This window comes from Callionymus lyra, chromosome 9 (genome assembly GCF_982586985.1).
Source record: "Callionymus lyra chromosome 9, fCalLyr1.hap1.1, whole genome shotgun sequence".
In the NCBI taxonomy this organism is placed as follows: domain Eukaryota; kingdom Metazoa; phylum Chordata; class Actinopteri; order Syngnathiformes; family Callionymidae; genus Callionymus; species Callionymus lyra.
The window spans coordinates 25,407,114-25,434,220 of NC_141826.1; the positions used below are offsets into that span (position 1 = coordinate 25,407,114).

The window sequence follows — 27,107 nt, forward strand, 5'->3', positions numbered from 1 at the left end:
AAACACAAGAGTCAAGTACTGGACAATACTACACATGTATACTTGTTACTACACTATCACAACACCAGAGTCAAGTACTGGACAATACTACACATATATACTTGTTACTACACTATCACAACACCAGAGTCAAGTACTCCACAATACTACACATATATACTTGTTACTACACTATCACAACACCAGAGTCAAGTACTGGACAATACTATACATATATACTTGTTACTACACTATCACAACACCAGAGTCAAGTACTGGACAATACTACACATATATACTTGTTACTACACTATCACAACACCAGAGTCAAGTACTGGACAATACTATACATATATACTTGTTACTACACTATCACAACACCAGAGTCAAGTACTGGACAGTACTACACATATATACTTGTTACTACACTATCACAACACCAGAGTCAAGTACTGGACAATACTACACATATATACTTGTTACTACACTATCACAACACCAGAGTCAAGTACTGGACAATACTACACATATATACTTGTTACTACACTATCACAACACAAGAGTCAAGTACTGGACAATACTCCACATATATACTTGTTACTACACTATCACAACACAAGAGTCAAGTACTGGACAATACTACACATATATACTTGTTACTACACTATCACAACACCAGAGTCAAGTACTCCACAATACTACACATATATACTTGTTACTACACTATAACAACACCAGAGTCAAGTACTCCACAATACTACACATATATACTTGTTACTACACTATCACAACACCAGAGTCAAGTACTCCACAATACTACACATATATACTTGTTACTACACTATCACAACACCAGAGTCAAGTACTCCACAATACTACACATATATACTTGTTACTACACTATCACAACACCAGAGTCAAGTACTCCACAATACTACACATATATACTTGTTACTACACTATCACAACACCAGGGTCAAGTACTCCACAATACTACACATATATACTTGTTACTACACTATCAGAACATCAGAGTCAAGTACTGGACAATACTACACATATATACTTGTTACTACACTATCACAACACCAGAGTCAAGTACTGGACAATACTATACATATATACTTGTTACTACACTATCACAACACCAGAGTCAAGTACTGGACAGTACTACACATATATACTTGTTACTACACTATCACAACACCAGAGTCAAGTACTGGACAATACTACACATATATACTTGTTACTACACTATCACAACACCAGAGTCAAGTACTGGACAATACTACACATATATACTTGTTACTACACTATCACAACACAAGAGTCAAGTACTGGACAATACTCCACATATATACTTGTTACTACACTATCACAACACAAGAGTCAAGTACTGGACAATACTACACATATATACTTGTTACTACACTATCACAACACCAATGTCAAGTACTCCACAATACTACACATATATACTTGTTACTACACTATAACAACACCAGAGTCAAGTACTCCACAATACTACACATATATACTTGTTACTACACTATCACAACACCAGAGTCAAGTACTCCACAATACTACACATATATACTTGTTACTACACTATCACAACACCAGAGTCAAGTACTCCACAATACTACACATATATACTTGTTACTACACTATCACAACACCAGAGTCAAGTACTCCACAATACTACACATATATACTTGTTACTACACTATCACAACACCAGGGTCAAGTACTCCACAATACTACACATATATACTTGTTACTACACTATCAGAACATCAGAGTCAAGTACTGGACAATACTACACATATATACTTGTTACTACACTATCACAACACCAGAGTCAAGTACTCCACAATACTACACATATATACTTGTTACTACACTATCACAACACCAGAGTCAAGTACTCCACAATACTACGCATATATACTTGTTACTATGGTATCAGAATATCGTTGACAATTTATTGTCTTCTAAATTGGGTTTAATGTTCTTGAGAAAATATTTTTGAATGTAAATATGTGATTTAAATCCAACATAATACCTGTAACTTCTACCTGTATGACGCATCAACACACCTGTGGTAAAACTCTTTGTGAGGCCAGGTGGTTTCCCAGCCCCGATCCTTGACTGCCAGGCTCATCTGCTCCAGGTTCCTCGGGTTTCTGTTCTCGAATGTCGGGTTGATTTCTTCATTCTCCTCCGCGCGGGTCTGCGCCTGGACCGCGGAGCGACTCACGCATCGAGCTGCTGGAACCACAAGAACCACAAGAACCAGACGTCAGCAGATACTCTCAGGAGGTTCGTCTCTGATGATTTTTCTCACCACATTGACTCGTGAGACCTTGGCGCATCTGACCAACAACAAATCCAACATTTCTACGGACTCCGTTCAAGGCCATCGCTTCGTCAACTCAGGTGCGTCTCTGTTTCTTATCTCAACATGTCACTGGAATATAAAACTGTCCTTAAACTCGTGACACCTTCGATCACAACACTTACATGTCCGACGCCATATTTGACATTCGAGCTACTTCCGGGTTGCAGGGTGGGGCCGTGAAAGAAAAAGGTCCGGGTGAAACAAACAGTCTGAGTTGTAGGTTCCGAGAAGAGAAAACTTTGGACTTTCTTTTATTGTCATTGAATAAACACAGCAGTGAAACTGGCAACGGAATTTCGTTGCTTGGCAACCGTTAAAAAACACAGCATAGTTATATAAAAAAAGTATAAATATAAATATTAATAAGTTAAAAATAGTGCAATATAGTATAAATAGAATACATGTTTTAAATAGTGCATAGAATGAATGTATATAAAAGTATAAATATTAATATTAATAAGTTAAAAATAATGCAATATAGTATAAATAGAATACATGTTTTAAATAGTGCATAGAATGAATGTATATAAAAGTATAAATATTAATATTAATAAGTTAAAAATAATGCAATATAGTATAAATAGAATACATGTTTTAAATAGTGCGTAGAATGAATGTATATAAAAGTATAAATATTAATATTAATAAGTTAAAAATAATGCAATATAGTATAAATAGAATAAATAAATGTTTTAAATAGTACATAGAATTAATGTATACAACAGTATAAATATAAATAAGTTAAAAATAGTGCAATACAGTATAAACAGAATAAATAAATGTTTTAAATAGTGCATAGAATAAAGGTTAATAAAAATATAAATATAAATATAAATAAGTTAAAAAATAGTACAAATAGAATAAATGTTTTAAATAGTGCATAGAATGAATGTATATAAAAGTATAAATATAGCTAATTTAAAAATAGTGCAATATAGTACAAATAGAATAAATAAATGTTTTAAATATTGCCTAGCTCAAAGTTATAAGTAGTAGTTTAAGTACGAGTATAGTGTTCTCAGAACAATACTGAAATAATATCTAAAAAACTATAGCTTTTTCCAATACAAGCGTTAGAATAAAATTTATTCTAACAAGTTTTAACTGGATCGCATTTATCTGACTATATAAATTAGTTGGAGTTCTCAGTAACTAGGATGTAAATCAAGTTTTAGGTATAATTACAAACATATTCACAGTATTAACCAATATTTGTTTCAATTTTAATTACATTTTATTTTGTTTAAAGTGTCTTATAACTAAGTTCTCAAGACACGTTACAGTTGGAAGTAAAAAAACAAAAGAAAAACAGATCCAGCAACTCAATGAGTGAAGCACAGTGTGGCGTTGGTGAGGAAAAACATCCTTTTAGAAGGCAGAAACCTGGAGCAGAACCAGACTCATTGTTGACAGCCTCCTGCTGTGACTGGCTGGGAGTTTTAAGTATGGCAAAATAAACCATAATCATATTTGTTAATCACTTTCCCCCCAAAGAATCTTAAATAACGATAAACATCTTAATAAACACACAATAGTTGACAATTCACATTTATTTGCAGCTCAAATTAGTTCAAACAGTTCCGTCGAGTCAAGAGTGAAAAATCTCAAAAATACTTTTAAGGCACAGAGACTTCCTGTCGATGGAGCGTTTGTGTTCATTTCATTAAGTGCTTCCTTCAATCATCGCGTCGTTGTTTCCCTTTCAGCAGAACCAGGAATCACAGCGGACGGTTCAGAGGTTCATGAACGTCTGGACAGCGTTAAACACGAGTACAAAAGTTATTTTTTCATCATTAACTAGAATCATGGAGTTTCATTAGAGGTGTGGAATAATAACAGTCTGTGTTCAGAGACGATAAGACAACAGGTTTCATTCGACCGTTTTGGCTTTTTTTCGTTCACGGTTCTGCCGCAGATCTACTGCAGATCTACTGCAGTTCTGCTGCAGATCTACTGCAGTTCTGCTGCAGATCTACTGCAGATCTACTGCAGATCTACTGCAGTTCTGCTGCAGATCTACTGCAGATCTACTGCAGATCTACTGCAGATCTACTGCAGATCTACTGCAGTTCTGCTGCAGATCTACTGCAGATCTTCTGCAGTTCTGCTGCAGATCTACTGCAGATCTACTGCAGTTCTGCTGCAGATCTACTGCAGTTCTGCTGCAGATCTACTGCGGTTCTGTTATACGACCGACGCGTTGATTAGAGACGAGAAGGAAAAAGGGGTGAGTTTGTATCCGGCTCCGCTGTAGAACTTGTTCTGGAACTCCACCCTGAAGCAGAGACGGAAGAATTAGAAACAATTTTTCATCAGAATATTTATAATTTAATTTTACATTTCAAATGTTACAACTTGACATTTTTCTATTGAAATGTAACTTTATTTTGGCATTTTTTTTAAATAACTGAATTCAATCATTTCAATCGCTCTAGTAGAAGAACTCACATTTCTCCTTCAAACTCTTCACTGGCCGCTCTAGTAGAAGAACTCACATTTCTCCTTCAAACTCTTCACTGGCTGCTCTAGTAGAAGAACTCACATTTCTCCTTCAAACTCTTCACTGGCTGCTCTAGTAGAAGAACTCACATTTCTCCTTCAAACTCTTCACTGGCTGCCAGTTTCTTTCAGGATCATTTTAAAATTCTGGTTCTTACTTTCAGATCTATTCATGGTCAGACCTTCCATCAGTGATCTGATCCAGACTAACCGTTACCAGGTCACCGTTTACCACACGTGAAATATTTGTATCGACAAAAAGACCATCTTTGTCAAACAGGAAGTGACGAAAGAATAATTTACTTTTAAATATAAAAACCCAATAAAAACATTTGTGACTCACAGACAGATTATTGGTTACTAAGGGTCACATGGGACACGACTCAGCCAATCAGCAGCGTCGTGACGTGGAGCCCGAGACACACAGGTTTGTTGATGAAAATATCAATGAATGTTGAGCTAATTTCAAATGTTGGTTTTAAAGCTTGATGTGAATTTAAAAGTCGTGGTTCGGGGCTCGATTGGATTGGTCTGGTAGGACGACGCCATTGTACCAACATTTTAGATTGAATTTAAAAAATATTGAATTTAGTCATTTTTATATTTTAATTATTGGAATTAAAATACGAAAACTATGTGTAAAAGAGAATCTTATACTGTATTTTCCGGACTATAAGTCGCATATTTGGGGGAAATTTCTTTGATAAAATCCAACACCAAGAACAGACATGTGATCTTGAAAGATAATTTAAAATAAAACTAGAGGCAACAACAGAATAATTGTACGTTACGTTACATGAAGTGAGAACCTGGTATGTTAACATAACATATGAAGAGTTATTCAGAGAACTATAGCATAAATAACTAACTAGTTTACCAAACCATCCGTGTAACTCCAAATAACTCTTCATCCTCGTGTCACTTTTAAACAACTAACTAACTCCGGAGGTAGAAGATGCTTCTTCTTCTACGTGGAAATTATCAACACAGGCCTAGAGCGCCCTCTGGTGGTTTGTGTGAAAATAACATGTGAAATGATATACCGCTAATAATGTGTTAATAATTTCACACATAAGTCGCACCTCCGGACAAACTATGAAAAAAAACTGCGATTTATAGTCTGTAAAATACGGTAATTTGAAGAGATTAAATTATTAAAAGGAATAATGATATTTTTAAACGTTCCAAGATAACTATTTAACTGCACCTCTTGTTATTTATGTAAATATGATTGTGTATATATTATATAGCGCAGATTTATCTTTTATTCTATTTAGATTTTCTTTCTCGTTTTTATTTCTGGGTGTTTTTATTTCTCTTGCTGTTGTTAAACCGAATTTCCCCTCGCGGGACTAATAAAGGTTTTCTGATTCTGATTCTAATCGACCCACCAGTGCAGACGGAGCGCGTGCAGAAACGCCGACAGACCCTCCATCACCAGCAGGATGGACACGGTCAACACGGCGAAGAAGGCGAAGATGACGACGAGCACCACCGACCCCACGTACCCCTGCCAGGTCAGAGCCTTCCTCATCACCATCACCCACAGCACCTCCGACAGCTCTGCGGAGGAGACGCGCTCGTCAGTCACCCGTCGCCCGCGGTTACGGTGGCAGGAGGCGGAGCTTATGCGTACGAGCGTGAGCCAGGCTCAGGGCCCAGAGGCGCAGGTACGACGCCGTGTTGGAGATGCAGCCCAGACAGTACTCGATGGTGTGGATCGCCTGATGCATGAACACGTCTGGGGCGTCGAACTCCTGCGCAAGAATGTATTTGTTACATTGAATAAGTACACGTTTCTTCACCTCCATCTAGCGTATCCATGATCTACTGCACTTACTAGTTTGTTCTTTTATGGTTTATATTTCAATACATTTTGTTTTCCATTTACATTTTAGAATTGCCATTAAACTTCCACCCACAGACAATTTTGCAAGGTCACTGTGATGACTGAGGACGAGAGGATACAGTGAGTCCAGTAGCTTTTAAAGCTGATGTTTGGACATATTTTGGTTTGAAAACAAATGAAAGAAGTTACGACTTTGTCAAGAGTCATGTTGTCTGTAAATACTACAACACCAGAGTCAAGTACTGGACAATACTACACATATATACTTGTTACTACACTATCACAACACCAGAGTCAAGTACTGGACAATACTACACATGTATACTTGTTACTAGACTATCACAACACCAGAGCCAAGTACTGGACAATACTACACATATATACTTGTTACTACACTATCACAACACCAGAGTCAAGTACTGGACAATACTACACATATATACTTGTTACTACACTATCACAACACCAGAGTCAAGTACTGGACAATACTACACATATATCCTTGTTACTACACTATCACAACACCAGAGTCAAGTACTGGACAATACTACACATATATACGTGTTACTACACTATCACAACACCAGAGTCAAGTACTGGACAATACTACACATATATACTTGTTACTACACTATCACAACACCAGAGTCAAGTACTGGACAATACTACACATATATACTTGTTACTACACTATCACAACATCAGAGTCAAGTACTGGACAATACTACACATATATACTTGTTACTACACTATCACAACACCAGAGTCAAGTACTGGACAATACTACACATATATACTTGTTACTACACTATCACAACACCAGAGTCAAGTACTGGACAATACTACACATATATACTTGTTACTACACTATCACAACACCAGAGTCAAGTACTGGACAACACTACACATATATACTTGTTACTAGACTATCACAACACCAGAGTCAAGTACTGGACAATACTACACATATACACTTGTTACTACACTATCACAACACCAGAGTCAAGTACTGGACAATACTACACATATATACTTGTTACTACAGTATCAGTGTTTTTCTCTATGACACTGTATTGTGATACGCATCAACACACTCTTAACACACACACACACACACACACCTACCTCTACCTGTGCTTGTCCTTCATCCCCTGGACGGGAGTTGATGGATCCTTCCACTAGAGGGCGCCGGTCCTCCGCCTTAAAAGGAAGAAATCCAATGAGACAAACACCTTCAGTTCGACCAGAATGTGACCAGAACATACCAAAGGATTTCTCCGTATCGTGTGTTGAACGTATTGAGCTGTGGGTTTACCGAACAGCAGGACCGGGACCGCACACAGAGCCAGAACCACCAGCACGAACTGGACCGTTCTCTGTGCACAACAGACTCAGAACTCTCTCGAGATCCTCCTGCAGATGCAGACGTGTCCGAGGGCGGAGGAGCTCACCTGTCCGTGGTACAGGTCCGGGTTGTCCTTGTTCTCGGTGAACAGGAACATGTCGATGAAGTGGATCAGGATGCTGGGGGCGACCTTGGACATGGCCGGCGTGAAGACGATCCACTTGTAGATGACCATGAAGACCAGGTACCCGAAGAGACACAGCATGAAGAAGAGCTCCGGGATCAGCACGAAGAAGATGCTGCTGTACTGACGGAAGTGTCTGAGCGGAACGACAGAAGGTCAAGGTCATCGGGAGCTGAAGAAACTTCTCACGCGTGTTCACGTGGAAAGAAACATGTTTGTGCTTCATGGTTCATGGACTGAGTTCTAGCATGTTCTGCTTAAAGGAACTCTTGTGCTGCGTCTCAAATACTTCTCTTAGTACACTAGAAGTTAGTATGCATCAGGATAGTGTACGTACTAACTAGTAACTAATCCTCCACAGATAGTATGTCTCAAATCACATACTTATCTTAGTATACTAGAAGTTAGTATGCATCAGGATAGTGTACGTACTAACTAGTAACTAATCCTCCACAGATAGTATGTCTCAAATCACATACTTCTCTTAGTATACTAGAAGTTAGTATGCATCAGGATAGTGTACGTACTAACTAGTAACTAATGCTGTGTCTCAAATCACATACTTCTCTTAGTACACTAGAAGTTAGTATGCATCAGGATAGTGTACGTACTAACTAGTAACTAATCCTCCACAGATAGTATGTCTCAAATCAAACTCTGCTGCTACACACTAACAGGAAATGATGCGACAGCTTCTTCTTCTACTACTATTTAACGATGATTTCAACCAGCTGTAGGAACACTATCGCCACCTGCTGGCAGCACGTTTGGTTTCAAGAAATATGAGAAATATTGGCGAAATATTTACGCAGCGATATCAGCAGCGAAGACGGGTCGTCCTCGTACTGCTGCTGAAAATACACCTGTAAGTATATGAATATATATATATAAATATATATTTAGTGTAGAAAGTGTCCATCGATCCATTTTTGGGGCGTTTTAGTGACAATCTAGTGTGTATGGAGCACTACATTTCACATACTAAGAATTGAGACGCACTTATGCACTAAAAGTACTAAGTCCAAGTACGTAAGTATTTGATTTGAGACACAAACAGTCGAACCTCTCAATCACTGGTTTGTTGTCATTTAAAGACACTTTTCTTTTCACTCTTTCAACATTATTTGATTTCATAGACTCACTTTACTTCTTCAACTGGAGAATGTTTGTGCAGCAGATACAGTAATAACTATTATAATAACAACAACACAGAGTTCTTCTTATCACAGAGGAGAGGAAATGTTACCATACGAGTCAAACTTAATTAACATCATGTTCGTTGACTAGTTAAACTGACCTTTGACTAAACAGATGTCAGTCTGACTTTAAATCATTTCAGGCTAAATTTGTCATAATCGTTACAATCCTTTTCAAATCTATGAAGTTCACTCCAGTCTTTTATTAAATCCTTTCATTTTCTTTTTGGAAGTTAACCGATTGTTTTGCATCCCTCTCTGCTCTCTGTGGAACAAGTCAAACTTTCCTTTATTGTCCGTCTATGATGAAAAACTATGATTTCATCTCGATTTTTTTATTTGAACGCTACAACACATCCGTCAATAAACTGGCTTGAAGATCAGAAAAACAAATTAAATCATAAAGTTTAAACATCCTAAAGTACAAAATAACAGATTAAAGTTGATCAGAAACTCACATGTAGTTAAAGAGCGACAAGCAAACTCCAAACGTCATGTGGATGACGCCGATGATGACGGACATCTTCATCTTGTACGAGTTGAGGAAGGTGAGTTTGTTGTTGGCCATTCCCCACACCTGTGGACGACACACACACGTGCAGTTGAACGACACACACACACACACACACACACACACACCATCACACGGAAGCTGCGTCGCCGCCAGAACTTACCGGGTCGATGCCGAACGGGTACGGACTGCTGAAGACTCCGGGCACCATCGGGTCCATGGACAGGTACTGGTTGTTCTCCAGGACGGTTGCGCTGAAGTCGACCAGAGAAACATGACATTAATCCTCGTTGATCAGAGTCAAGTCTGAACATAATGAGGAAAAATACAAACAACAACAAAACAACATGAGAGAAAATCAGTGCCATTAGAAAATTGATTTGTTTTAGCATTTAATCGTGTTAATAATTAAAAATCAATACTTTTTTATATTGAAGGGTTGTAATTATATTTTCTTATATTTTTAAAATGTTAAATTATGTTTTATTGAATTGTCTTAGTTCTTAAAATATTGAATTATTTTTTTAAATAATTTAATAAGTAAATTCAAATTGATTCATTGTTAGAAAAGTATTTTTGATCATTCAAAGTAAAATGTATCTTCTATTTGTAGCTTTTTAAAACCAACATAAAATAGTCATTTTAATATCAACCTATAATAATCAATTAATCATATCAATTTTAATCTGTCAATCTGTTAATTTGTCTGGACGTCTTATCTTTATATGTAAAAAGTAACTTTCTAAAAGTAACACGGACCTCGTTTGTCGTCAAAAATTAAAGTATTGATGCACTTAAAATATTTCAATTATTTTGACTGTAACGATATTCAAAAGTACTGCATCCATTACTTATTAATAAATATTGCTCACTTGATTTCTCCGGCGTATTTATTGTGAAATTCCTTTGTTTTAATTATTTAATCTGATGTTAAAAATTGAACAACATTGTGTTTTTACGACGAACACAACAGAAGTTTCTTCCTAAAATATCACAATATATTATATTGTTTCACTAACAAAAGTGTTAGCAAATATATCTACATTTACATGCATGTTTATCGTCTTTGTTTTATAATTTATGTTCCATAAACCTTTAATTTCAACCTAATAATGCTTGAACTAAACGCGTGACATTAACAAACAACAGAAGATCCACGTGGACTTCATCACTCACTTCCACAGCTTGTTCTGGAACATGGGGCCCACGTGCCACGCCGAGCTGAAGGTGGTCAGTCCTCGGCTGAAGCACTCGTTGTAGATGGCGCCGGTGTAGATGGAGAACAGGCCCATCAGCAGGATCAGGTAGCGGCCGCCGAACATCATCCTCCAGATCTGCAACACGACGTTCAGAGTCGAGACGTCGTTCGTGGTCAGAACACAAGGATATGAAGTGATCGCTGTATTCAAACAGAATATAAACGTGTGTTTTCATCGTCTTGTATTGTGTCCTAAATACAGTGACCTTCGTCACATCGTGGTTCATCTGAAGCCACAGTCAGGAACTTCTACTCTTTAATCACCCTTTGTTTAACTTTATCTTCTGCTCAAATAAATCACGTTTGTAACAAACACAACAAACACATCCATCGTACTTACGGCGTCAACAAAACAGTGAACTCCCATGATGCCTTTCTACACACTGCTCCGTTTAGTTAAGGCTGATTGGTCGCTAAAATATTATGAAATTCCATGTCCAAGTCAAAACTGATCGACTGCTAGAAATTGTTGGCTGGGCGGCAAAGCATTTTGGAGATGTTCTGGTCACCATTACTGAGACAACTCTCCTGACATGTAGTGAATGTTCTTCAAGACGCAGTAACTTCTCATCATGACCATGTTTTACACTTTATTACTTTATAAATCTGGACGAACGAGAGGTTACGAGAGTCCATTATGACGTAATAATGGCTTCACTCCTCCTCCAGCTGTAATTACGCCCCGCTTTGTTTATAGAACGAGGTGCAGACTTCCAGGAATGATGTCACAGGGTGACAAACCTCCATGTTTGACCAATCACAGCAGAGTGCGTGTGGTTATGGTCAACAAGATTTAATCTCCAGAACAACAAAGTGTTTTCAGTGGGCGGAGCTTAAGATCATTTTCTAATGTCAATATTTCAATGAAAAGAGAATTTGTACAAACACACACTGATGATACAATAGAGTCACACATCACAACAACACACACACACTGATGATACAATAGAGTCACACATCACAACAACACACACACACTGATGATGCAATAGAGTCACACATCACAACAACACACACACTGATGATACAATAGTGTCACACATCACAACAACACACACACTGATGATACAATAGTGTCACACATCACAACAACACACACACACTGATGATGCAATAGTGTCACACATCACAACAACACACACACACACATGATACAATAGTGTCACACATCACAACAACACACACACACTGATGATGCAATAGTGTCACACATCACAACAACACACACACACACACACATGATACAATAGTGTCACACATCACAACAACACACACACACACTGATGATACAATAGTGTCACACATCACAACAACACACACACACACTGATGATACAATAGAGTCACACATCACAACAACACACACACACACTGATGATACAATAGAGTCACACATCACAACAACACACACACACACTGATGATACAATAGAGTCACACATCACAACAACACACACACACTGATGATACAATAGAGTCACACATCACAACAACACACACACTGATGATACAATAGAATCACACATCACAACACACACACACTGATGATACAATAGAGTCACACATCACAACAACACACACACACACTGATGATACAATAGAGTCACACATCACAACAACACACACACACACTGATGATACAATAGAGTCACACATCACAACAACACACACACACTGATGATACAATAGAGTCACACATCACAACAACACACACACACTGATGATACAATAGAGTCACACATCACAACAACACACACACTGATGATACAATAGAGTCACACATCACAACAACACACACACACTGATGATACAATAGAGTCACACATCACAACAACACACACACTGATGATACAATACAGTCACACATCACAACAACACACACACACACTGATGATACAATAGAGTCACTCATCACAACAACACACACACTGATGATACAATAGAGTCAAACATCACAACAACACACACACACTGATGACACAATAGAGTCACACATCACAACAACACACACACACTGATGATACAATAGAGTCACACATCACAACAACACACACACACTGATGATACAATAGAGTCACACATCACAACAACACACACACACTGATGATACAATAGAGTCACACATCACAACAACACACACACACACTGATGATACAATAGAGTCACACATCACAACATCACTACAACACACACACACACTGATGATACAATAGTGTCACACATCACAACACACACACTGATGATACAATAGAGTCACACATCACAACAAAACACACACACACACTGATGATACAATAGAGTCACACATCACAACAACACACACACTGAACTCAGACTAGAACTTCAACAGAACCAGACCTCGTTGGTGTTGCTCTTCAACTTGGGGTCCTTCTCCTCCAGAACCATCCAAAGCGCCGCCACCGTCATCAGCAGGCCGTGACCCACGTCCCCGAACATGACGGCGAACAGGAAGGGGAAGGTGATGATGGTGTAGAGCGCTGAGGGGCGGGTCACAGGTCACAGGTCACAGGTCACACACACACACACACACACGAGCAGCAGATCCTGGACGCTCACCCGGGTTCACCTCCCTGTAGCTGGCCACGCCGTAGGCGTCCACGATGCTCTGGAAGCCTGCAGTGAAGGAGTTGATGGGGAAGAGTGTCGGGGGAGGGGTGGAGGAGGGCAGGCGGTTGTAGAAGGAGTCGACGCCACTGCCGCTCTTCCTCTGAGACGCAGATACAAATCATCCTCATTAATGTACTGTAAATATATTCATATCAATTAAAATAATAATACATGTATGATTAGGTTGAGTTTATTATTATTAATATTCCTATTGTTGTTCGTTTTTCCTTTAATTCCGTCTTTAGTTGACATTTGTTCTTTTTTTTAAAGACTATTTTCAAAACAAAATAAGCTAAAGTGTATCTTAAAGTGAAACATGTCAAAAACATTTGAAATCAAAATAAAAATCATCCTCATTCCTCAAAGTCATCCTCATCATCATCATCATCTTCCTCACCATCATCATCTTCATCACCATCAACATCATCTTCATCATCATCTTAACCCTCATCATCATCATCACCATCAGCTTCAGCATCTTCCTCACCATCATCATCTTCATCATTCTCTTCATCAGCTTCTCCATCTTCATCCTCTACTTCTGCCTCATCATCATCCTCATCATCATCATCATCATCCTCATCTTCACCCTTATCAACACCATCTTCCTCAACCTCACTATCTTCATCATCAACATCATCTTCATCATCATCATCTTAACCCTCATCATCATCAGCTTCCTCATCATCATCATCATCACCATCTTCATCATCATCATCACCATCTTCATCAGCTTCAGCATCTTCCTCACCATCATCTTCATCATCCTCTTCATCAGCTTCACCATCTTCCTCACCATCATCATCTTCCTCACCATCATCATCTTCATCATCCTCTTCATCAGCTTCACCATCTTCCTCACCATCATCATCTTCATCAGCTTCACCATCTTCCTCATCACCATCATCTTCATCCTCTACTTCTGCCTCATCATCATCTTCATCATCCTCTTCCTCATCCTCATCATCATCATCCTCCTCCTCACCCTGATCTTCACCCTTATCATCACCATCTTCCTCAACCTCACTATCTTCCTCATCACCATCATCATCATCATCACCCTCATCATCCTCATCATCATCACCATCCTCATCATCATCATCCTCATCATCATCATCATCCTCATCATCATCATCCTCTCACCCCTCCTTCTCTCAGGGCGCTCTGCAGCTCGGGCAGTTTGGCGACGGGACACCAGGCCTCTGCGATCAGACACTTGTCTGTGACCGAAGGGCTGCAGAGGTTCAGGACCATCTGGACCGCCTTGCACTTCTGGACCCGGACCTTCCACTGCGGCAGGACGGCCACGGCCCGCATCAGGAGCTGCTGCAGGAAGGCTTCGGTCTGAGACAGAACCTGAGGAGGACAAAAACACATTCTGACACCACTTCATAGATTCTACATTTCAACCCTTTAATCTAATTTCATTATATTGAGAACATTTTACACTGAAGCTCAACCGCTCCAAGGAGAAAAGTAACAAACAAAGACGACACACTGCTTGCAAATTTGTTGCATTAAAGTCGCTTCGTCTTTTTAAATTAACTGACAACTGCTTCTGGTCATTATAAAAAGTAAATTATCTTTCAATTCATCTATCCATCCATCCATCCATCCATCCATCCATCTACGTATATGCATTTGAAATCAAACCAAAAAAAGTCATTTTTTAAGCAGTAAAACTTTTCTTTCTGCCTCTTTTTCTTGAAAAATAAATGTTTTGCTTGATTTTTTTAATATTTGATGGCATTTTATGTTTAGCAAATGAATAGAGGTTTAAAAAATATATATAACAAACCCAAACAACTTCATTACACGAGTTAAAAAAAATATATCCATTTTCTCTTGTGTTGATTTTAAAAGCCGTTTTATTTTGAAAATAAATACAGGATTTCCTTCAGAGTTTCATCAGCGTTCCACTCCTGACATGTGGAGGCTTCAGTACGTAAGTAAGTAGATGAAACAAGTAAAACAAATTATTTTTGGAATCATCTTGTTGCACAGAAGCTTTCTGCTGAGTCAGCGTTACGGTGAGAACTAGGTTTCTGCACTTAAAACCAGCAAAAACAAATGTTATATGAAGTTTGAATGTTAAACTGGTCGGCAGAGCAGAGAAGTCTGGGGGTTAAACTCACTGATTTGATGTCCTCGATCCTGGTCTCCAGTCCGCGCTGGATCTCCTCGCGCTCCGTGGTGCTCTCTGGATACGCAAACGTCTGCGTCCGGAAGCTGCAAGAAGGTCGTGCGTGAGCAGGTGTTGGATCCGAGACCGAGACACACCCACCAGTCGCAGATCTTCTTGACCTTCTGACCGATCTGCTCGCCCCAGTAGGAGATGAGAAACACCGTCCACTGCACCATCTCGCCCTGAAGCACGAGACGTCGTCCGCCATGAGGTCTTTAAATCAGACCACGACTCAAAAGATCTCACCGTGTCGGGGTGCTCCAGCCTCTGGTCCATCTCCCTGAAGTCCACGATGGTGTAGCCTCGACACGCTCGCCACAGCAGCCGCTCGAAGGAAGGAACCTTCCAGGGGTGGACCACGCCCGCCACAAAACTGCAGGAGACACAAGAGAGTTGAAAGAAAACCTTCTCGGAAAAGTCAGAAGAACTTAGTGATGATGGAATTATTGTTCGTCTGAAATCCTTCATGCAGTTCTTAAAATGTGAGATTTATGGTATAAACAACATGAATAAAGTAATGAGCAGTTATAATGTGTGATACAAGCAAATCATTCAGAAAAAATCCAAACTAAATAAATTTGTCATTAAAAAAAAAGGTCACATCCTTTCATCTTTATCACAGTTAACTTTTGTATTGTCAAACAATTAGAGATTGTAATAGTTAATAGTATAACAAGTGAAAGAAATGTAACATTTTATGCATAAACACAAGCAGCCATAATAACCAGCTCGTTCCGAGATGCAACACTAATAGACTCAGGGGCTCATTCCTCATTAGTTTGTCCGTGTGGGGGCAGGAGTGAAAGTATCATATTCTATTCTAGGTTAATCTTTGATCTAGGTTCTTTATCTTTAGACCTAAATTGTGTCATCTCGCACTCTTTTTATAGAAACGTTCTTCTTGTTTTTAATGAATCTTTTGTCTGTGTCACTGCGAGCTGAAAAACAACTTCCTGAAGGAGACCTCCAGAGGGATCAATAAAGTTTTATCTATCGATCTATAACATTATGACCATCATTAGACAACTTCTCTTTTCCAGTTTCACTCATGTTTCCTCTGTTGCAACTGATTGTTTCCAATTATTAAAGCATCTTATCTTAGCATCGATTCATTCTTAACTATCGAGGACAGAAGTTTAAAAGTTAATCATGCGAGAAGAAGAATCGTCAAAAAGTTAAAGTTGTGGGAAAGATTGTTGGGTTTTTTCATTTTCTACCTTCTATTCCGTTTAATTTAATTTATTCCATAAATGTTTACGTGCGGTTCAGTAAAAAAAGCTAATTAAGATTTTTTTTTTTTTTTTTAAATCAGAATGTAGTGTAATGTCAGTTTTTTCGTTTAAATATTCGAAAGTATTTTTTGGTAAATTTCAAAATAAATGATGTGTCTTCGACAAAAGGACAAACAAACTTACATTTCCTTTCATTTAACTCAACTTTCTGGTAAACATTCGCTACAAAACAGGTTTGAAGATTCAACACTTACATCTTTGTGGGTCAAATAATCTCTTGGATTATTTTATTTTGCTCTTAAACTTTCTGCATTCAAAGTTCATATTCAGGTTCACATGAAATCCCCAAAGTGCGAGCGCATGCTTTTCTGAGGCAAAGTTCACATGAATAAAAGAATAAAAGAGTGTGAAGAAGAAGTTTGAAGTCGTGGCATGTGACGACCCTTTGATCGTGTCGAGAAGTGAACGTCAGATAAACTGATGATCGAAACCTCCACGTGTTCGCAGTTACACACGTGGATATCAAAGTATTTATGTCAACACTATAGTTTCTCAGCATTTTAACGCATGGCAAAATAAAACCCTTATTAAAGGCTTGTTTTTACAAGACGTTCTTTTTGAGCCCGGCATTAAAACGATCATTCAGGCAGACGTCGGTCAAATTAAATTACATTCTTACACCTGAATATGTGCGAGCAACGTGTTCTGGATTTGAAATCCACACAGTTCTTAGTACACAAGGCCCGGGTCTTCAAATGAACACACCTGAGGTGGACGTCCTGTCGGTTGTCAAACAGTCCTTGACTCTCCAGCACCGACGGAGGAGCCTGTGACGAAAACAAATGTCGTTTTCTCATCCGAAGCTAATCTTCGGAACGTTCAAGACGGACGTCTCTGCTCACCAGCGACGCCGTCAGCGAGTGGGTTTGGGTCAGAACCCCTCGGTACTGACACAGCTGGGTCAGCTGAGCTCGGAGGCTGTCTCTGTTCCTGGACACCTGGTGAGGAAGACAAGTGACCGAGAAGATTGAATGTCACAGTCAAACGCTTCCACTGATCTCAGACCAGCCATAAATGTCGTCTCCGGGCCGGGTTGTTTTTACGGCCGTCATGTGACGAGGACAAAGTATTGTAGGTCATGTGACCAGTGAAGTGTTCTCAGAGAAACCTGGGTGTTGTATTTGATAAAGACATGTCTCTTGTTCAACACTGCAGAAAACTGACCAGAAACTGTTTCCTTCAACTGAGAAAAATCTCTAAACTTAGGAAAATGTTGTCACAACATGATCTGGAGCTTGTAATCCATGCGTTTGTTTCTTCTCGTCTGGACTATTGTAACAGTTTGTTTTCATGTCTTAACAAGAAGGATGTGTCTCGTCTGCAGTTGATTCAGAACTCTGCAGCCAGAATTCTGACCCGCTCTAGTAGAAGAACTCACATTTCTCCTTAAAACTCTTCACTGGCTTCCAGTTTCTTTCAGGATCAACTTTAAAATTCTGGTTCTTACTTTCAGATCTATTCATGGTCAGGCTCCTCCTTACATCACTGATCTGATCCAGCCTTACACCCCAGCTCGGTCTCTGAGGTCTGTGGATCAGAATCTACTTATGGTTCCACGCACACGGCTCAGGACCAGAGGAGAGAAATCTTTTCAGGCTGTTGCTCCTAAGCTTTGGAACGATCTTCTCTCTCTTTGCGCTTGATGATCTACTGACTCCTTTAAGAAACATCTTAAGACGTTTCTATTTGTTCAGGCTTTTCCTTGAATTTCTCGAACTCCTGTGTTGTTCTCAGTATTATCTTGATCTTTAAAGTATGTACTTTTTTGAGTATTGTTTTGATTGTTTAAGCGCTTTGTGACCCTGGTCTCGAAAAGCGCTATATAAATAAATATTACTTACTTACTTACTCACACGTGACTAGAAGAACATTCACTGAAGATTTCACGTCTGGTATCGAGGGTCACGCTAATGTTTTTATAAATAATGAAAATATGATCGGACCTCCTTGAGTTCTCGAGACAGCCGCTCGCTCTCCTCCTCGATGGTGATCAGCTCCCGGGGCTGAGGAGCAGAAGGAGTCGGACACGGAGAAGGAAGAGGTCCTTTCACCCGAGGAGACATGGACCTGTTGATCTCCTGCTCCAGAAAAGCTGCCATGACGAAGGGGAACGAGACAAAAAAAAAAGAAAAGGGGAAGTTATTGAATCTGTGTCACAACGTTTGTCGCCCACCGTTCAGTCTCTCGACTTTATTAGTATTTATGAGGAACTTTCACACGCCGTTTGAAGCGTCTGCAAACAGAGACAGGATTCATCTGCATCGAGACTTTTGTCGCCATCCGAGCAAATAACTCATGAATAATACATTTTAGTCTGTTCTTGATGACGGAGATCATTAGGTAAACATGCACGACGCGTCCACTGACGGGGAGAAGAAAGAACGAGCCGTGTCGTGAAAGAAGTTAAGACGAGTGTTTATTAGGGTGAGATAATATTGATGGACAATTTCTCACAACCGTAACCGATATTCAAGATCAATGCATTGATTTTTTTAATTAACTGTTGAAAATATTCACTTGGTTTGGCTTCATTTCTTCTCTGGTAAAATACAAATATGATCCATGCTATGACCGTTTCTGCAATGAAATCATTTTAAATATATAATATATATATATATATATATATATATATATATTTTCCACACCCCAGGAGTTTAGTGACTTATCAAGAGTCTACAGGTTTTGTTTAATAAAGACAATTTTTGTTTGTTTTAGTTCAGGTTCTGTTAAAAGTCCAGCATTGAATTCAAAGATTCGTGAATGACTCAAAGTTTACATTTATTTCGGTCATTTTCCTAAATGGTGATAATGTTGTTGTTTTACTTAAAAAGGTATTTAAAAATGTCTTATCTCTTCAACGTCATACATCTTGAATAAAAGCACTTACTTGTGGTACATTTAAGCCATTAAAGTAAAATAAACCGAAGTGACTTATAGTTGGAAGCGTGAAAAAAGCAACATTATGCGAGATTTTAACAGATTTGTTTCTGGCGCCCCCAAGTGTCAACCCAGTGCAACTGGAATTCTGTGTCAAACAATGCGTGTACGTTTGTTTACATAAAGTTTCTCATCAACTCTGACAACTTTAAATGTTCCCTCAGTACTTAAGTCATGTGAACCAGGGGTCACTGACCCCCAGTCCAGGGGAACATGTGAGGCATTTCATTTCTGTTCTATCAGACATCAATGTTTCCGTTTGGAAACGAGTGAAACACAAACGGTAAACGTTTTATTTTTTACCATTTTCATCTGAGAGTCGGTCCCTAAATATGTTGCAGACATTATTCTGGTCCACATTTCAAAAGGTTTAGGGACCCGCGATATAAACAAAGAGCAGTTGTTGATCAAGTTGATATAAAAAAATATTTAAAAATGTTCCATATTGTGGATTAAACCTTCTGCATCTCTATTCCTGTGATCATACAAAGAGGAAGTAGAGCCACATCAGGTGGAAACGTGGAAGCAAATACTCACTGAAGGTCTTCTCAAGTTCCTCACAACGCCGGACTTCCCCGACGAACCTCCTCTGGAACGCATTTACACTGGGATTCAACTGAGACGGTGGAAAAAAGAAGTTAATGTTAGTCATGCTCATCTGATCACAGTAACATCGGCGTGTTGTTTGCGAGGCCCGGGAATTATCCGCGGCACTTCTGTGAGAGACAGATCTGAGCGAGATAATCGCGTTAGCGAGAGAATAGAATCAATGGACGTGGTCAGTCGTCGTGTGATCAAAGAAACCGTCTCCAGCCGAAGAGACGCGAATCACAGCTTTAACTTAATTCTAATGAACCTCTCGTGTTCTGGAGCGTTTTTTTTGAACGGTCGTTCACGTCTTTGTCAACGAGAAATAATGAAGAAGAAGCAGAAGATCCTGGCGTTACGAAGGTTCTCTCTTACGTCTCTGAACTCCACCAGGCCCAGCTCCCCCAGCTCGCTGACACAGTTGTAGGCCGAGCCGGACTGGAGGAAGAGCTGCACCAGGCAGACTTCTTCGCTGCGGAACATGGAGCCCATTCCTAAAAAAAAAAAAAAACAAGATTCATCAATTCATTTTTATGAGGGCAGGTGGCGAGAGATCATAAATTTAAAAAAAAGGGAAGTGAGAGATAATGTGGTGAAACTGGGACAATTCCAGAATTGCTAAATATATCAAAAAACATTTCACTAAAAGAGATTTGACTCGTAAAAACTCGACCCAACTGTTCTGGAATGTATGTGACAGGATTAGAAGTGTTTAAAAAATATACCCAAGATGTGTTTAAAGGGCAGATTTCAAGTAACACGGATGTTACCTGGTTTTAATACCTTCCTCTTTTTTTATTACTCCAACTAGTTTACGAATTCAAGCATGTATTAATGTTTATAAAGATGCAGTAATGTGGCGATTTTACGTTACAATTTGAAATATAGTTTTGGTTTGAATGAACTGTTGTGGTTCTGTCACTCAAAGACACCAACAGTTCGATTCCGGAATCGAACTACAAACCGCAACGTTAGCGGCTAAAAACAACCATTAAATAAAACTTACCGAGTGTCTCTCGAGCTCAATCTCAAACCACCTTGAGCCCGGTTCTGTCTCTGGGTTCTAAGAGGAGGAGAAGAAGAAGAAGAATAAGGTCCAGTCGCTGTTGTCACAAGTTGAGTCTCTTCTCACTTCCCGTTTGGAATAAGTCACGTTACCCAGCGCACCACGTGACCCGGGAAGAGATTTCTAAATGGCGCTTAAAGCGCGACCGTGACACGTGACTCGGAAACTCGTTTTATTTATTTATTTATCGACTTAATAACTATTATAGCTTTAAATGTTGTAGAGACTTGTTCTTTTACAGTCTAAATTGATTTAATATGTATGTTGTTCACTGCGTAACATAATAATAATCTCTATTTATATAGCGCCTTTCTAGACCAGGGTCACAAAGCATGTTGGGTTTATTTTTATCTTTATCATTTTATTTTATATATGAGTTGTCATCATTTTATATGCAAATACCACTAGAATTAAAAGGTTATCCGGTAAAGATTTTAACTACCAATGGCCTCCATAACGGAGGATATATCGATTAATCTGTCCTATGACTGAAACACAAATCTCTTTAAACATGAGAACTTTAAACCACTGCCATCATTGTTTATATTTGTTGAAGGTGATTTTGTTTGTCTCTTGAACACATTTACACAACAGATCAGTTCCTATTTAATCATGTCGTCAATCCCAGAGGATCTATTATTCCAGAACACAACAATGGAGTGAGTAAAGAGGAGAAATGGCAATACAAAAGATATTTTATTGTAAAAGGACATGGTTGCAACATTTAAAATGGCAACACAATGACAACAGAAAAGATCGTTGAATGTTGATGTGACGGCGACAGAAGTTAAAACATTTTCACAGAATATTCTTTTATACGGACTGTGGCCAGCCATCTTTCATCGCAGCTCAATTATGCAAACATCAAATTACTCTAAAACAGAAAGCAAAGCTCCTCAGTTTCTCTCGATGTCGTTTGAAGAAGATGTACACGAACCAAAGAATGTTTTAATCATGACGTGGACACAAGAGATTCAGTGGTTCCTGCAGGTTTAGTCACATCGTTTTGATATCGTTACACATAAACTAACACACTGAAGAAGTTATTTAATCCTTAAAAATTAACGCCAAATTTGGGGTTTCTTCACCCACAGTCTTTTTGGATGCAAGAAAAAAAAAAATTGTAATTAATAATCAACAGTAGTTGTTCTCCAACTGTGGTGCAGCAGTCGGGTCAGAACTTCCTGAAGGATATCAGAATTGGAAACTAGTACAGATGTGATTATGTTCGGCAACATTTCCTCGTCCTTCTACAAACTATAAAACTTGAGACTTCTATCCATTCCAGCAGAGGTGAGGAACTGAGCGTTCTCTCCGAAGGCAACTCCAGTCACCAACCCTGAGTGTTCTACGAAAAAGAAGAATTCAAAAAGAAACCATCAATCAAAGGCTTACGACACGAGATTATTGATTGATTGATTGATTGCGCCGCTCACCTGTGAAGTTGAGCACCTCAGACCACTGTTTGCAGATGTAGACTCGGATGTCGGACCCTCCGACCGCCAGGTACGTTCCACTCTGGTCAAACACCAAAGACTTGACCTGGAAGGAAGTGCAGCGTTGAGCAGACCATAATATTTTGGACATTTCAATCAACCTTTTGAAAACTTATTTAGTTTGTATCGGCTATAAAAACCTGTTTTTCTCACCTCATAGTTGTTGTCCAGGGTGATGGTCTTGAAGTTCTTCAGCTTCCTCAGATCCCAAAGTTTCACAGAACTATCCTGGGCACCTGTGAAAGATGAACCGATCCAGTCAACATTATCCAATAAAACTACAACATAAACATCACCTGACAAGACAAAAACAAGACTGATATAGAAAATACAAATAAGCTCCACAAATGAGAAATTCAACGATCTTGTTTTACGAGTGTCCCTCTACCCGTGCCTGTATTATTGATAACATATACATTATAATATACAACATTATATTTTATTCATTATTGTTTGTATATTTATTTTTAAAAGCTGTACTGTATATCTTAATATAATGTGATTGTATGTTTCATCTTGTTTCAACTGTGGTGAGGATTTAAAAGAATAATGGTACATGCTAAGCTAGTTAGCAATTTGTACATAATAATAATCTCTATTTAGCTCACCTGTAGCCAGATAGTATCCATTCTCAGAGAAGGCGATGGAGGTCACGGGTCCAGAGTGGCCGGGGAAGTTGGCCACATTGGTGCGCTCCTTCAGATCCCAGATCTTGATCTGCGAGTCAGCGGTGCCGGTACCAAAGATGAGACCATCGGGGTGGAACTGTGCACATGTAAGAGCTGAAGGGGGTCGAGTAAAGGGGGCGATTAATTTATACCTCATCGAATAGAAAATTAGAAGTCGTAACAACAGGCCGTTCCACATACCACAGCCGGCTCCTTCATCTGTGACTTTAGTGAGGACTCGACCGGTCTGGACGTCAGAGAACGCCCAGAACTATATAAAAGAGAGACGATTGAGAGGAAAAACAAGTTATAGAAAACAGTTAAATAACTGGGATCAGATGAAGTCCACCACATACCTGATCCTCAGAGGAGCTGAGGAGATAGTCTCCTGTGGCATGAAGGGAGAGCCCGGTGACGCTCGCTTCATGGGCTCGCACCACTTGAACACAGTTGCCGCCGGTGACCGACCACACACGGATGGTGGCGTCAGGAGATGCAGAAAACACCACAGACTGGTAAAGAAAATACGGTCGTCAAGAACAACCATCTTCATAGAAGTCACATTAGACGAGTGGTGAGGAACATGCCTGGGATGGATGGTAGATAACTGATGTGACTTTCTTGGTGTGGCCCTTGAGAGTGGCAACGATTTGCTCCTCGCTCTTGTCAAACACGACCACGTTCTTATCAGCTCCGCCTGTAGAAGACGAGGACACTCAAAACTCCTGAATCAATTATCAACAGAATAACAGAGAAACACATACCTGTGAGAACCTTGTTGGTGTCAGAGGGACACAGATCCAGAGACAGAATTCCAGGCACACTGGCACTGTGAAGACCCTGAATGGAAGAGATGGGATGACACTCGGAACACCAGCCCATGAATGACTTCTGAGGAGAATCATTCAATACTCACTGCATGGGTGGCCACTTGACGGTATTTGCCAAGATCCTCAGCTCGTACCAATTCTTCTGGGACAGTTTTTCCTCTCTGTGAATGATTAACAAATTATTCACAAAACATACAGACTCGTTTTTTAAACCATTTTACTTTTGAATGTCACCGTATTAATTCAAAGTCCTTCAATTGACAACGTACCTTCTTTCTCTCTGTGGTGAGAATGGTAGCCTTGTCTTGGAGCTGGAAAAAGAATAACAAGTTTAAGTATTCCATTAATTTAGTCCACTTTTTGAAGGCAAGCTTCCGAGATTAAGATTAAATATAAATCACCTTCTGGATGATGTCAGGCGTCATTCCAACCTGTTCACTTATCTCCATTGGTTCTCCACCAGGACCCTAAAGCACGCAGTCAATCACAGGGTTAATCGCATTTATTTTTACAGATTTGAAGGAAAAGACGACACTTACTGTAGCTGATGGCTGAGATGGAACAGCTTGAGGAGCAATCAAACCAGCTTGAGGTTTGAGTGTGGCAAGAGCTGTTAACCAGAAATACAGGCAAAAAAGAATTAGGAATCACCAGTATTTATAAAAGCAAAGGTATATTTAGCATGAGGAAAAAAATATAACAATAAATATCTGGGATTTTAAAAGAAGACTCATCCTAAGAGCAACAAGATATTCTATAAACTTTTTCTTCTCACCTTCTCTGGCAGCAGTGACCTCTTTGGTAAGTCGAGCGATGACTCTGCATGCAGCATCGTGTTGATAGAGGGCATGAGACAATTCTTGGCGAGTCGTCTGCAGCTGCTGTCTCAGAGTGAAGCTGTGAAGCATTACAGCATCCTGGATGATAGATGGAGGGGGTGATTAAAGACAGACAGATATTTGATTGTAAAAAAAAAAGGAAGCCCACATCAGGAAAAGAAGCATGCATTGTTATTTTAAACATGTTTAAATCTTTAAAACATTTTCACTTTCTTACCCACTCATCCTGCAGGGATTTCAGAATGGCTGGAATACTTGTAGCGGATGGAGCCTTTGGTCGAATGGGATGGGACACTGTAATTACAAAAATATGTTATTACAAATATAAATAAGCCTCTGTGTGTTTGTATCTTATGTTGTTCATGGAACTATGAAGCTTTAACACAGTTATAATAATAGAAGTATGAAGTATTGGAGGCATCACTCTATACAATTGTATAATCAAAATCAGGTTTCAAAAATATTGTTATTGCAATGTTTGGTAGTTCCTGGGTCAATAGAATATGCAGTATTTTGTATAGATAAATGAAAAACGATATAAACACATATTTGTTAGTCCAGTTTTAAATAGAAAGGCTGGACAAAACCGATCATCTATAAATGCATAAATCCGTCTGTGCGACTTTAGGATCGCGTTAAAGGACATTAATATAAATCTAACCTTTGATATCCACGAGTTGCTCCTCGGACAGAGGCTGCGCGTTCATCGGGTCCGTCCCATTCTCGGCGATGTACTTCTCGATCAGCCGGCGCTCGAACACTTGGTTCGACACCGGCGAGACGCACGGATGTTCCGGGACTTCATTGGAGACTGAACAAAAGTATACATGTTAAAATGCAAAGTAATAAAAGAGTTCAACAGAAGAAGGAAAAACTAATTTCAACAGAGGAACTGCGTGGCCGCTACCGTTAGCATAATTAGCTTTTAGCACTAGCTCGCTGCGGCGCTAGCAAGTGTTTCCAACCGTCAATATAACTGGACTTACTTGCACAAACCAAAGACATCTTTCCGACGTTGAATAAAAACGCGATCCCTGGCTACGAGAGCGAATCCAAAATGTGGCTTCTCGAGTTTCAACGTTATCTCAGCGATTACTTGTGTTTGGTCAACTTAGAAGTAGCACGCTGTTCTTTCATTGCCGCTACAACCGCGTCTTCTTCACTGCTTCAGTGCGAGTGACCGCGTCCTGTCGCGCTCTGCTGCCACCTGTCGGCCAGGATACTTTCTCATTTGGTTAAAAATAAAAAAAAACAAACACGAAAAGACCAAATTTCTTCTAATAAAATGTCTTTTCGTGGCCCTTATAATGAAGTTAGATTTGCTCAATATTTGTTGTTTACCATGTCAATGTAATACG

General features: G+C 39.2%; 3 protein-coding genes across 5 annotated transcripts in view; all 3 read right to left on the reverse strand.

Annotated features, from left to right (window-relative positions):
• Positions 1 to 2,533, reverse strand: part of mrpl18 (mitochondrial ribosomal protein L18) — a 4,620-nt gene extending 2,087 nt beyond the window's left edge. The window contains exons 1-2 of one of the 2 annotated variants that reach the window (XM_087799124.1): positions 2,327 to 2,533; positions 2,079 to 2,247 (exon numbers count right to left, since the gene is read on the reverse strand). In XM_087799124.1, the coding sequence (XP_087655250.1) occupies positions 2,079 to 2,247; positions 2,327 to 2,402 (245 nt within the window). In that variant the 5' untranslated portion in view covers positions 2,403 to 2,533. Of the gene's footprint in view, positions 1 to 2,078; positions 2,251 to 2,326 lie in introns of both variants that reach the window. The other variant, XM_087799123.1, reaches the window with a different exon arrangement.
• A 1,382-nt stretch (positions 2,534 to 3,915) lies between these two features.
• On the reverse strand, positions 3,916 to 21,987 carry tcirg1b (T cell immune regulator 1, ATPase H+ transporting V0 subunit a3b). Of its 2 annotated transcripts, none has more exons than XM_087798718.1 (21): positions 21,857 to 21,987; positions 21,226 to 21,344; positions 20,800 to 20,878; positions 19,269 to 19,417; positions 18,168 to 18,263; positions 18,031 to 18,092; positions 16,280 to 16,406; positions 16,133 to 16,215; positions 15,984 to 16,077; positions 14,992 to 15,204; positions 13,798 to 13,948; positions 13,579 to 13,718; positions 11,141 to 11,298; positions 10,128 to 10,218; positions 9,912 to 10,030; positions 8,180 to 8,393; positions 7,994 to 8,104; positions 7,860 to 7,928; positions 6,516 to 6,636; positions 6,271 to 6,442; positions 3,916 to 4,655 (listed from the first exon to the last, which is right to left on the reverse strand). In XM_087798718.1, the coding sequence occupies exons 2-21, from the start codon at positions 21,340 to 21,342 to the stop codon at positions 4,565 to 4,567; spliced, it is 2,457 nt and encodes an 818-aa protein (XP_087654844.1). In that variant the 5' UTR covers positions 21,343 to 21,344; positions 21,857 to 21,987; the 3' UTR covers positions 3,916 to 4,564. The 2 variants fall into 2 exon arrangements, with proteins under 2 accessions (XP_087654844.1, XP_087654842.1); XM_087798716.1 differs by having other exon boundaries at positions 7,854 to 7,928.
• Positions 21,988 to 22,593: 606 nt separating this feature from the next.
• Positions 22,594 to 26,909, reverse strand: prpf19 (pre-mRNA processing factor 19). The gene is made up of 16 exons (XM_087799478.1): positions 26,736 to 26,909; positions 26,411 to 26,560; positions 25,967 to 26,043; positions 25,686 to 25,827; positions 25,450 to 25,520; positions 25,312 to 25,377; positions 25,180 to 25,221; positions 24,997 to 25,071; positions 24,845 to 24,920; positions 24,668 to 24,777; positions 24,437 to 24,592; positions 24,282 to 24,351; positions 24,021 to 24,194; positions 23,566 to 23,648; positions 23,353 to 23,458; positions 22,594 to 23,264 (listed from the first exon to the last, which is right to left on the reverse strand). The coding sequence occupies exons 1-16, from the start codon at positions 26,752 to 26,754 to the stop codon at positions 23,167 to 23,169; spliced, it is 1,515 nt and encodes a 504-aa protein (XP_087655604.1). The 5' UTR covers positions 26,755 to 26,909; the 3' UTR covers positions 22,594 to 23,166.
• Positions 26,910 to 27,107: the final 198 nt, after the last annotated feature.